Raw genomic sequence first — 12,662 nt, 5'->3', positions numbered from 1 at the left:
TAAAAAAAGTGTCATATTTAAATTAACCTGGCTTCAGCTTCTTGCGGTGCCATCTTATGCATTTTTTTCCACTGTACTAAAAAAGTCCCATTAAGGCACTTACACATATAATCAAGTCATCGCTCTACCTTCTTTTGATAAAGTAAATGAGCTGAGCTCCTTAAACGTCTCTCTAGCCTGAATTTGGAGGTCTGGTGATAGCAGAAACACAGGCATTTTAGCTGCACTTTCATCCAGCTCATTGGCAGCAGTAGGAATGAAGCTGTGGCGGCATGGATTTCTGCCTCCCGGGTCCCCAGTCACTTTCTGTGGCCAGTATTGTAGCCAGGTGGGTTCACAACTAACTCCTCAATGTTGCCCATTGCTCAGCCTCTCCAAGCCTAGCTCTTACCACTGTATATCCAAGGAGTAGGTGACTTTTTGCCAAACATGCTGAAATTGCTTATCTACTAAGACGTCTGGATCCTTTTCAGGACTGTTCTTTGCTAGGGACGTTTGTTTCCCCCCTCCTGTGCTGGAGATACAATTTGCATTGCTTTTGCCTAGATACCTGATTTCCATTTAAAACACATTTTAATGGCACATGCCTGGTTATCAAGCACATCATCCTGCATGACTGCCCTCACTACTGTTTAACATTCCTCTAATCTTCCCGTCATCTGGGCATTTTATCAGTCATTTTATAATGACTTTCAAACCATCAAGAAAAGCACTGAATAGAAGGGGACCTGTCCGCTGGGGTCCAGAAGGCTCTCAGTAATAATTTTTTTACTATTTTCCACTACTCCTTGTTTGATATCTGCCAGGTAGCAAGTTCTTCATCCATTTAACCTGTAATTTACTGAACTGCGTAGTCTCAATATTTTGTCGAGAGTGTCACACAGTGTCAATTTAGTGAAGATTACCGTACACGAGGATTTGGCCAACCTGTGGCTCTTGGGTGATTCAAATGCAGCACCAGGATGAGGTGATGTTATGTGATGAGTACTGTGGCTGTGCTGATTTGGGAGCTATTGGGTCCTTGGCTGCAGGTGGGAGCAAACCAGGGGCAGCCACTGAGGTTGTCATCAAGTCAATGGTCCACATTGCTGCCCAGCCCAGCCCAGAAGGGGAGCACTGGTACTGGGAGCTGCCCTGGCTTGTGCCTCTCCGCCGTACATCATACATATGCTGTGGCTCCAGCTGGCCGTTGCATTTGGCTTGCAGCTTGTTCTGTCAAGGCATTTGGCCGTCTTCCTGAACCAAATTTATACTCTTATCGAATAATGAAATCAACATTGTGGGGCATTTTACATCGTTCCGTATTGACAGACATTCATTATGTTCCTTTCCTTTTTTATTAAACGTATTGAAACTCAGATCATCTTTCCTCTCATTTTGCCTGGCACTGAGATCAAGCCGAGCAACCTGTAATTCCTTGGGTCAGCCTGTTTGCCCTTTCTGCATATGGGTGCAGAAAGGCTTTTGGTCATACTCTGGGAGTTCTTTAAAAACTTCATTGTTACTGTAATAAATCTAGCCAGAGAAGGATTTTTCCCATATGTCTTCAGCTTTCTGAGTCCATTCTCATAAGCCATAATTTCTCATTCACATACCTACTTGTTCCCTCTTTCTTCCCATCCCTGTGTGCTTTATTGTACGCTGCTTTTTCATTTCTACATTCCTTTTGACCCTGAGCCTTTGGCTGGTGTAGTCCTTTTTCCTTGACCATTGAATGGCACCATCTTGCTATCTGATGAACTTCTAACAGCCAGTTGACTGACATTTACAGTACTTAGTCTTTTTTTTGTTTCTTTCTTCCCAAAATTTGCACTTGATTTTATATAGTTATAGGAAATAAGTCCTTGGTGGTCTGTGTGCATGCATAAAGTTTAGCTTTAGTTACAGAAACATGAAATTTAAGAAGTTGTGCACTGTAAATTTACAGCTATTTCAGAATTAGATTTAAAAATATGTTGTATACCAAATGTAGCCTAGTGGTGTATAAATTTTAGCACTTCTCATCAGTAGATCTCAAAATGGCTTGCAAAGTAGGTCATTAGCATTATCTTCATTTTAAGGAGAAGAAACTGAAGCTCAGAGAAGTAAAGTGATATGCCCAAGATTACCCAGTGATTCTTCATCAGTTTTGAGCTCCCCAGTAGTTGCAGGGGGTGGATGGTAACTGGGAATACAACACTGAGCAAGATCAGAGGTCAGATGTAAAAATTATCCCAAGAGTGCAGTGCATTATCAGACAGTGGAATGCACAGAATTTCAAATCGGGAAATTTATCCTAATATTTTGAATTACATTTGAATAGAGTCTGTGGTTCTTCAGTCTGTAAATAGTTTTACTGCATCATGGGAATGATTGAGCTTTGTTTGACTATTATTCTGTTTATCCAGGAATCCCATTTATCCTTCTCTCTCTAACAAAGCAAAACTAGGATGATTAAGTTTTTCAAAGAGGCAATGAGCTCTTCCAGCCATACTTTACCTGCAGTAAAGAGCAAACAGCCAGCCATTGCAATGATTTTACTGTCTGAACGTTTAGAAATAGTTGAGATTTGTAGATGCTAACTATTGATGCAAAAGGATGATCCATGTTATAAATTGAATTCCAAACTGCCTATCTCTGAGTGGTGCTAGCTCTTTGCTTTTGTGGGTAAGTCATAGAGTATATATTATTTAAGCATTCTGTATGGTAACTGTTTCGTGCTCCACAGTGAGAGGAGAAGAACAACCTTCCTGTGGTCTGGAGGTGTTACTTACACTCCTGCAGGCAGGAATCAGCACGAGCATTGCTATAATTGCCCTTTGTGGTTGTTTTTTATACAGACTATCATTCTTGACCCAAGTGTTTTCACTGCAGTCTAAGATACTGTTACACTGATTTAAAAGCCTTCATTATTTCTGATCCTTTTAAGACCAGACAAACCTTGATAAAAAGGTTAATTGCAACCCAGCAGAGCTACACTAATGTTTTATTAGGGGGAACTAGTCATGTCTAGATTTTTCAGAGCAAGTGCACTATAAAGAACATTAACATCTCGCCTTGAGATTTTTAAACTCTTCATAAACTCTGATGTATGAATTTAGCTTTAAAATAACATAATATAGTTTATGAACTAGAGTTTTTTTTTCACTGTGGCTGCTCGCTAGGTGGCTAAATCCATATTTGGACCTGTACACAAATCCAGTCACAGAGATAGCAAATTTTCAACTCCTGATTAAATTATGGGGAGAATTTGAAGGGTTTTCTCACTTGCAGATACCTATATTTGAAAATATTTGCCATTACCTTTGAAGGCAATGGGTAGGCCTATTGACTGCTGAGGTTTGTACAGGGAAGGTGACTTAAGCACTAGTGGACCCAAAGTCTTTTTTGCTCATTTGCCTGTGCCTGGGCAAGGACTTCTCCCCGGCAGAGGGAACTGCCCGGGTCTGTCCCAGTCCCTTGGCAGGAATGTCCGTGAGCGATGGGCACCCGGACTTGCTCCTTGGTGTGGGAATGCCATCAGGACGCTCACAGTTTTGGGTGGAGTCTAACCAATTCTCTGCCGGCTTTGTGACCTCGGGAGGAATCAGAGGGATTTAACGGTTTTGTCTCCAGATGGCCATTAGGAAACAGTGATTCTGTCCTATCACTTCCAGCATCACTTCTGCGTGGGGAAGCCTCCCTTGCTGCACTTTCTTTGGATAGCTTTTACCCTGGTCCTTTTTATGCTCTGCCATACATTACAGCAGCATCTTTGACCTGGATGACATTTCTTCTTAGAAAAGGCAGCAGGGGAGAGGAGCGTGTGTTGGAGATGGATGAGACTGTTTGGGTACTGGATCGATCTGCAGGGTGTATTAATGGGAAGGACACTGGTGACCAGAAAGGCAGGGAGAGAGGTCCCTATGGTGGTGTAAGAGTGTGGTTTGCAGAAGGTTCCTTAACACAGAGTAAGCAGTGAGTGTGGCGGTGGAGCTGTTAGGAGAGCAGCTGCTGCAGAGCCGTTCCCATCCCAGCTGTCCAGTATAAACACAATGATTGATTCAGGATCTCGGGAAGAAAGATGTGTGGGCATAATACTACTCTTGTTGGAGGAGTAGCTGATGGAAAAGCACATGCTGTAGTGAGTAAGAGGTTTCGGGTAAGATCGTTTGGACTTTCTGACAGGGGAGGGATGATAGGATCAAGTTCTAAGGTGGAAATACCATTTCCCCCTTAGAAACCACATAATTTCTGAAGTGGTATATGAATCTAGGGAGTGGCTGCGTGGGCATCTTCAACTCATCTGGAAAGCTTTTCCCCCTCTGAGGAGGTGTTCAGGTGCTCTGTCTGCTTCACTTCACTATTGCCTACCGCCCTTCCCCTCCCTCAGGCATCCTGGCACAACATTAACAGCTTCAACTCATTTTGTAGCATCTAAGGTTTGAAAGAAATACCAATTTTTATTTTTTTTTAAATTAATTTAATACTCCTTTTTTTTTCTCTTCAGAGAAACCTTTGGCTCAGCTGTTGTGTGAAGAATGCCACCAAGTCACCCCTGGCTCAGTTAGCCCCACAGAGAGAGGGCTGTCAAATTGGCAGTCCTAATTAGAGCAAGAGATGTGGAGAATATTTTGTGCATGTAAAATATTTAATTGTGACTAAAACGCATGGAGGAAGAAGAAAGGTGCATGCTTGGAAGGACAGCATTATAGCTGGGACAAGGCAGAGACTAGTTTAGATCATGTCTGTCATCATGGTTGTCTTCTTCATGTCATATTTTCATAACTGTATGGGGTTGTTAAACCTGCATCTTCAATTTATTGAGAATGCAGGAATTTTGAGTAATGGATATGAACAGGGATATACTTTGCTAGGCTACTGTTTAAGAACAGACCCTTGTTTTGAATCATGAGAATGAATGCAGATCATGAGGGTTTTTTTTTTTAAAGCAGGGGTACAAATTCTGGTTTTTTTGTCCATGAATCAGAAAGTAATTAAAGAGGACAAGAGGAAAAAAATCATTTTAGGTGTATGTTATTCCAGAATTTTCCATTTGAGGTAGTTAACATCTTCCTCTGAAATACCCAGTTTAACTTCTTGTAAGGAGAAGCAGCTGCTGGCCCGATCTGCTGTGTGATCTGATGATGTTGCCTTTGTTCCTAAGAATTTGAGTGCAGTGGTGCAAGTTCAGGGTATTATTTTTCAAGTGGTGCTGTGGAAGAAAGACACAATCCAGCTGAGCAGAAGAGAGCATCAGAAGTGTCACTTTTTCTCACGAGTACTTTTTTTCCCCTCTTGCACCTGCTATTTGTGCTGCTCCTTTACTCCTTCCAGACTGAAAATATCTGTGAGGACAGGCGGTCACTAATACATGGGATAAAATTATCGTTCTTTTCAAGTCTCTGTCTATAGAGGAAAAGAAAGGAGAGAATCGTTTGAAGAAACATTGACAGCAGTAGGCAGCTATGCAAATTTTGCTTGGTCTATTTAAACATACACATTGGTTTTAAATATAATTCTGAACTTATCTAGTCTACAACAAGGTCAAGAAACAGAGAAATGTACCCTGTACAGATTATTTCAGACACGAGGCAGCCTGTATACATTTTCACCTTCCCACTCATACCCCAGGATCTTGCTGTTGCTGTGTTTTTTAATTCTCTTGGGTTGTAAATAGGAAACAAAAGAACTTGTTACTTTTTCACACTATTGCAGATGGATAGATTGGAGCAGGTAAAATAATGCCGGACTTTATGCTGAATTAGAAAAAAGTCATGTTAGCATATTCTGTACTTCCAATGTCCAGAATCATGGGCTTCACAGGGCTGGAAGAAATGTGAAAATGTGAAGCCTCTAAATGAAGCTGGAAGGGTTTTTGCAAAACGTCTGCTCTAGCACAAACCAAAGCTTTGGTCTTGGTGGAGAAAGGACATGATGAAATGGTTTTCCCTGTGAAAAGAAGAGTTCAGACCAGATGAGCAGAGAGGTAACCCTGAATGCTAAAACGTATGGCTTCTTTCTTTCACATGACATTAATGTTCTCACCAAGGTGGAAAGGGAGTATTTGAAAAAGTCATAGTTCTTCCTTTCTTTTTTATTTTTACAGCAAAAGGATTGCTGTTTGGTGTGTGTCTTACCCCTCCAGCTCCTTGTGGCACATCTTCCCCAACTTCCTCAGGCTTTCTGTATTTGTGGTTAATGCTGAACAGATGTTCTTCTTACCTAAGATGATGACAAGGGGTTTCTTAGCAGTTTTGCTTTTATAACAGGATAGGCATTTTTAAAAGCCATATTTTTGTGACTGGGATCTCTCAGCCTGTGAAGCACCATGGGAAAGGATTTCTAGAGAGTACATGAAGCCATCTCCTATCATCGCCAGCCCCTGACTCTTCTCCAAATCCTTATCTAATTGCTGTACAGATCAATGCCCTAAACCTCAGAAAATAAAGTAAACCTTGAATCATTAACCATCAGAAAGGTCACAGAATGGTTGAGGTTGGAAGGGACCTCTGGAGGTCATCTTGTCCACCCCCCCTGCTCAAGCAAGGCCCCCCTACAACCAGTTGCCCAGGACCATGTCCATACAGCTTTTGAGTATCTCCAAGGATGGAGAGTCCACAACATCTTTGGACAACCTGTGCTAGTGCTTGGTTACCCTCACAGTAAAACAGTGTTTCCTGATGTTCAGACGGAACCTCTTGTGTTTAATTTTGTACCCATTGCCTCTGGCCCTGTCACTGGGCACTGCTGAAAAGACCCTGACTCCGTCCTCTTTGCACCCTCCCTTCAGGTATTTATATACATTAATAAGATCTACCCTCCCTGAGCCTTCACTTCTCCAGGCTGAACAGTCCCAGCTCTCTCAGCCTTTCCTCAGAGGAGAGATGCTGCAGTCCCTTAATCATCTTCACGGTCCTTTGTTGGACTCTCTTCAGTATGTCCATATCTCTCTTGTACTGGGGAGCCCAGAATTGGATGTAGCACTCCAGGTACTGGCCTTACCTGTGCTGAGTAGATAGGAAAGGTCACCTCCCTTGACCTGCTGGCAATACTTTGTCTAATGCAGCTAAGGATACCATTCGCCTTATTTGCAGTGTGGGCGCATTGCTGGCTCACGTTCAACTTGGTCCACCAGGACCCCCACGTCCTTTTCTGCCAAGCCGCTTTCCAGCTGGGTGGCCCCCAACGTATATCGGTGCATGGGCTTGTACCTCTTTAACTACAGAACCTTGTACTTCTCCTTGTTGAACTTCATGAGGTTCCTGTTGGTTGGAGTAGCTGACAAAGCTGAGATGTGACAAATGAGGAGGGCGTTCGGGACTGAATCCAATAGTTTGGCTGTGGTGGTTTTGGCTTTGCTGAGCACCTCTCCATCACTCTCGTATCAGCTCTGTGGGGCAGGGTGACAAGCTAAAGCTTGGGGACTGGCCCAAATTTGTCCCTATGGACCACAGGGAAGCATCTTGCCAGGGGAAGAGGACACTGAGTGCGTGCATGTGTGTGTGTAAGTACCTGCCCAGGGTCTGGAGGTGCATGACCACCTTCCCGGAGGAGAGCTGCTCTTTTTCTCTGGTTCTTGCAGCGTGGTTGCAGCACGCCAAAACCAATCAGCTGGATGCACTGTGGCCTCCAGCAATTATGAGAAATGTCGGGGCAGAGCTGTCACGATGCTGTTACCATGCTCACTTGCTCTTTGAAATCACTGGATAAGAAAGGTAAAGAACAGTTCTGACTTTCGTCTTAAAGCTGTCTCCTTGCCACAGTTTTATAGACAATTAGGAAAAAGAAAACCACAAGTATATTTTCTAGAAATTAATAGTCCATGCTCGGATCACTATGGTCTCTCTTGACCTTGTTTAATACAGAAAGTGCATGTTCCTAATTGAATATCGCTGTAAGCTCGAGAAGCATGAAGCATATCTGAAGTTCACATTTAAGGTTCAGATTTGAAAAGTTAATAAAATACTTCTATTTTTTACCTTTTCCCAGTGCATTTTTAATGTGCATTTTTGAGGTCATATATAAATAGCCAGACACAAATGGTTTGTGCTGTGCTGGTGGTGTATCGTGGTATTGAGATCCGTTCTGATTGCTAAACGATGAACAATGGATTTACATTTGCGTGAATGTGATATATATGTGGTAAATTGAAAAGCCAAACTGTGAACGATTTTTTTCTTGAAGTTTTATTGTATTGTCTGTTCTCTGCTCTTCATTTTATCTACCCCAGGGCTTCTCTTAACTTTCCAAGTCCCTGACTCCTATCAGACAACAGGCGTTTAAAAATAAACCTAGCTAAAATGGAAATGTTTCCTTTCTCAGATGTGACATTTTCCCCAATTTTCAGCTACTCAGCATTCAAATTAAATGAAAGTAAACCCTTCTCCTGAACCCCTTTCCTGTCCATAAGTTGTTTGATATTTTATACACACCCATGTAGTAAAATAGCAGGTTATACCTGGCTAAACCAAATGTTGAGCATCTCCTTCAGTGCTCTTGGGGAGGCATTTCCTTCCTGCAGATATCTGGATTTTCAATTTTCCTGCTTAACACCGAGGTGCTACACTGTTTAAACCCCTGGCGTTTTCTTTGCTACTGCTGATCTACCTCATCCCTTGACATATCCACGCCAGCTGTCACATTTGGGCGTTTTTCCAGCAGGAATGACTTGATGACACGTTCCCGGGTCGGTGCTGCTGTCGGTAACAAACTCTGATTGATCCTTTCTGAACGCTGGAGAAAAAATTCCCCAGGGGTGGCCCAGTGTGTGGGTCTCAAGCTACCATTAAGGCAGCTTGTTTATCATTAGTTTAACAGCTAAATGTATTTCTTAATGCCATTTAAAATCTAGTGCTTAATCTTTCTTTAAAGTCTTAATGATACTTTTTTTTAGTCTGAAGCATTGCTGTTGTTGCAGCCCTGAATTTTGCTGATTTTTTTTTTTTTTTAAGTTTTAGTTTTGTCCCAGAAGTCTAGTTGGGGCAAGAAACAGTGAAGACTTAAGGATCAGACTTTTGCGGCTGCTCCAGTGGCCCTGAATCAGCAGGAGTCTTTCTGTAGCTGGGGAGGATTTTACTTCAGCAGGATTTGCTGGGAAGCCTTTGCATTAACTTCAGTGGCTTAGATTTCAGCAGCAGAGTAACTCCCCAGAAGGCTGAAGCACAATGTGATCCCTCTAACACAATGTCTCCAAAAGGCAGAAGAAAGAACGAGCCAGAGCATTTTGATTTTACTCAGATTTACTTGTGGTTGCCTTGAAGCAGCGGTATTTTTCCTCTTTTGCAAGGTCTTTAAGCCTGGAGCCTGAAGCTGTTCTGCGCAGCAATTTAGAGAAACTATTCAAGTCTGAGACGAAATATCAGTGAACACGGAGGAGATTTACTAGTGATGAATAAGGTCCGAGTACTTCTGACACGATTTCCTTCTTTCCCGCAGGTTGGACGAAGTTTGCTCGGTTGACGCGGGCCCTGACGAACAGCCGGAGCGTGCTGCAGCAGCTAACGCCGATGAACAAGGCCGAGGTGGTGCACAAACACTCCCGCTTAGCCGAAGTAAGTGGGACAGACATGAGCAAGCTCCCTTCGTAAGGCAGGAAGAGGTGGGGGGAAGAAATCCCTAATTCCCATTAATAAATAATATTTTTAGAGGAACATATTTCCCAACTCTGATTTTTTTTTTTTTCAACCTCTCCTCTGCTCATCCTGAAGCAGCACTGTGTGCCAAGCCCGTGTTTCTGGGACAGGTCATGCTCTTTCAGTCACAAAAACAGTCTCCATAGGTCACTTTTATTTACATGGCCCTATTTCTGTGCATGCAATTCTCAGTTTGCTGGTTGTTGTTTAACTTGGGGTGCACAGTGTACACCTCTACGTGCTGTCTCACAGCAACGTGGAACCAGACTTGATGTCTTTGAGCCCTGTGGATCGTTGATTTCTCTCCCAGGGAAATGGGATTGTTTGAGAAACCTCTTCGGAAGTATCCCTGTCTGGGTCCCTGGGGTTGTACAGGCACACTGACTACTTTTGTACCTTAACCTGAACCTGTCTTGCAAAGTCATTCCTGCAATATTTTGCTCATCATTTTTTTCTTCAGAACTGATGAAATGAACTCTTTGGCAGGTTGCAAACATCTCCTTAACAGTGCAGATGGTGCAACAAGTGAATGCCTTCAGGTTAACTGATGAAACGGAGGTACTGCTTTCATGTTCATGTCCGTTGGTAATGAAAAATACACAGGTCAAAAATATGTGGGCTACTGAAAATGACAGCTCTAGCCACCTTGTGCCGGAGAGCTTGTCCTGGGTTTGATGCTAAGAACTGGTAGCAGCTTTAAATGGTTTTTTTTTTGGTTCCCTTTCTGGTTTTAGTAGACTTTGATAATAAAAACTCTATTTAAATTAAAATCAGAATGGAAACCCACAGTTTTCAGGAGTTGTCAGTGTGATGTTTTCCTTTGAATTATCCCATACCAATAGTTTGGATGACTGCTGAGTTACTCTCACATCTTGCTTTTCTAATTTGTGATATTTCAGTGTTCTGTAAATCCCATTATATCCATTACTGGTTTACAATCATAGAATCATAGAATGGTTTGGATTGGAAAGGACCTTAAAGATCATCTAGTTCCAACCCCCCTGCCATGGGCAGGGACAACTTCCACTAGCCCAGGTTGCTCAAAGCCCCATCCAACCTGGCTTTGGACACTTCCAGGGATGGGGCATCCACAACTTCTCTGGGCAACCTGCTCCTGTGCCTCAACACCCTCACAGTGAAGAACTTCTTCCTTACATGTAGTCTAAATCTACCGTCTTTCAGTTTCAAGCCATTACCCCTTGTCCTATCACTACATGCCCTTGTTAAAAGTCCCTCTCCGGCTTTCTTGTAGGCGCCCCCCTTTAGGTACTAGAAGACTGCTATAAGGTCTCCCTTGAGCCTTCTTTTCTCCAGGCTGAACAACCCCAATTCTCTCAGCCTTTCTTCATAGGAGAGGTGCTCCAGCCCTCTGATCATCTTTATGGCCTTCCTGTGGACTTGCTCCAACAGGTCCATGTCCTCCTTATGTTGGGGGCCCCAGAGCTGAACGCAGTACTCCAGGTGGGGTCTCACAAGAGCAGAGTAGAGGGGCAGAATCCCCTCCCTTGACCTGCTGGCCACACTTCTTTTGATGCAGCCCAGGATATGGTTGGCTTTCTGGGTTGCAAGTGCACATTGCCCGGTCATGTTGAGCTTCTCGTTAACCAGCACCCCCAAGTCCTTCTCTGCAGGGCTGCTCTCAATCCCCTTATCGCCCAGCCTGTATTTGTGCTTGGGATTGCTCTGACCCAGGTGCAGGACCTTGCACTTGGTCTTGTTGAACTTCCTGAAGTTCACATGGGCCCACCTCTCAAGCCTGTCAAGGTCCCTCTGGATGGCATCCCTTCCCTCCAGCATGTCAGCTTCACCATGCAGCTTGGTGATGTTGGCAAACTTGCCAAGGGTCTACTCAATCCCACTGTCCATGTCACTGACAAAGATGTTAAACAGTGCCGGTCCCAGTGTGAACCCCTGAGGAACGCCACTTGTCACTGGTCTCTGCTTGGATGTCAAGCTGTTGACCACAACTCTTTGAGTACGACCATCCAGCCAATTCTTCACCCACCGAACTGTCCATCTGTCAAATCCACGTCTCTCCATTTTAGAGACAAGGATGTTGTATGGGACAGTGTCAAATGCTTTGCACAAGTTCAAGTAGATGATGTCAGTTGCTCTTTCTTTAGCCGCCAACATTGTAACCCCATTGTAAAAGGCCACCAAATTTGTCAGGCATGATTTGCCCTTAGTGAAGCCATATTGGTTGTCACCAATCACCTCCTTATCTTCCATGTGCCCTAACATAGTTTCCAGGAGGATCTGCTCCATGATTTTGCCGGGCTCAGAGGTGAGACTGACTGGCCCGTAGTTCCCCGGGTCTTCCTTTTTTCCAGGGAGTTATGTTTCCCCTTTTCCAGCCAGTGAGAACTTCCCCAGACTGCCACAACTACTCAAATATGATGGATAGTGGCTTAGCCACTTCATCTGCTAGTTCCCTCGTGATCCGCAAATGCGTCTCATGAGGTCCCATGGCCTTGTGCACCTTCAGGTTCCTTAGATGGTCTCGAGCCTGATCTTCTCCTACAGCAGGCAGTTCTTCATTCTCCCAGTCCCTGACTTTGCCTTCTGCATCTTGGGCTGGAGCACTTGCCAGTGAAGACTGAAGCAAAAAAGTTGTTGAGTACCTCAGCCTTCTCCATGTCCTGGGTAACCAGGTCTCCAGTTTCCTTCTGGACAGGGCCCACATTTTCCCTAGTCTTCCTTTTATCACTGACGTACCTATAGAAGCTTTTCTTGTTGCCCTTGATGTCCCTGGCCAGATTTAATTTTATCAGGGCTTTAGCTTTCCTAACCTGATCCCTGGCTACTCGGACAATTTCTCTGTATTCTCCCCAGGCTATCTGTCCCTGCTTCCACCCTCTGTAGGCTTCCTTTCTGTGTTTGAGTTTGTCCAGGAGGTCCTTGTTCACCCATGCAGGCCTTCTGGCGTTTTTGCCTGACTGCCTCTTTGTTGGGATGCATCGCTCCTGAGTTTGGAGGAGGTGATCCTTGAATATTAACCAGCTTTCTTGGGCCCCTCTTCCCTCCAGGGCTTTATCGCATGGTAATTTAGCAAGCAGATCCCTGAAGAGG

General features: G+C 43.8%; 1 protein-coding gene across 2 annotated transcripts in view; it reads left to right on the top strand.

Annotated features, from left to right (window-relative positions):
- KCNH5 (potassium voltage-gated channel subfamily H member 5) overlaps positions 1-12,662 on the top strand; it is a 172,435-nt gene that overhangs the window by 31,609 nt on the left and 128,164 nt on the right. For both annotated transcript variants that reach the window (XR_011324618.1, XM_069783228.1), the window contains exon 5: positions 9,397-9,512. Coding sequence is in view for 1 of the 2 variants with exons in the window: in XM_069783228.1 (XP_069639329.1) it covers positions 9,397-9,512 (116 nt within the window). In the remaining variant the exon portion in view is untranslated. The remainder of the gene's footprint in view (positions 1-9,396; positions 9,513-12,662) is intronic.

This window comes from Haliaeetus albicilla, chromosome 5 (genome assembly GCF_947461875.1).
Source record: "Haliaeetus albicilla chromosome 5, bHalAlb1.1, whole genome shotgun sequence".
NCBI lineage: Eukaryota > Metazoa > Chordata > Aves > Accipitriformes > Accipitridae > Haliaeetus > Haliaeetus albicilla.
Note: the sequence above shows the minus strand (reverse complement) of the source record. Positions and strands in the feature narration are given on the sequence as shown.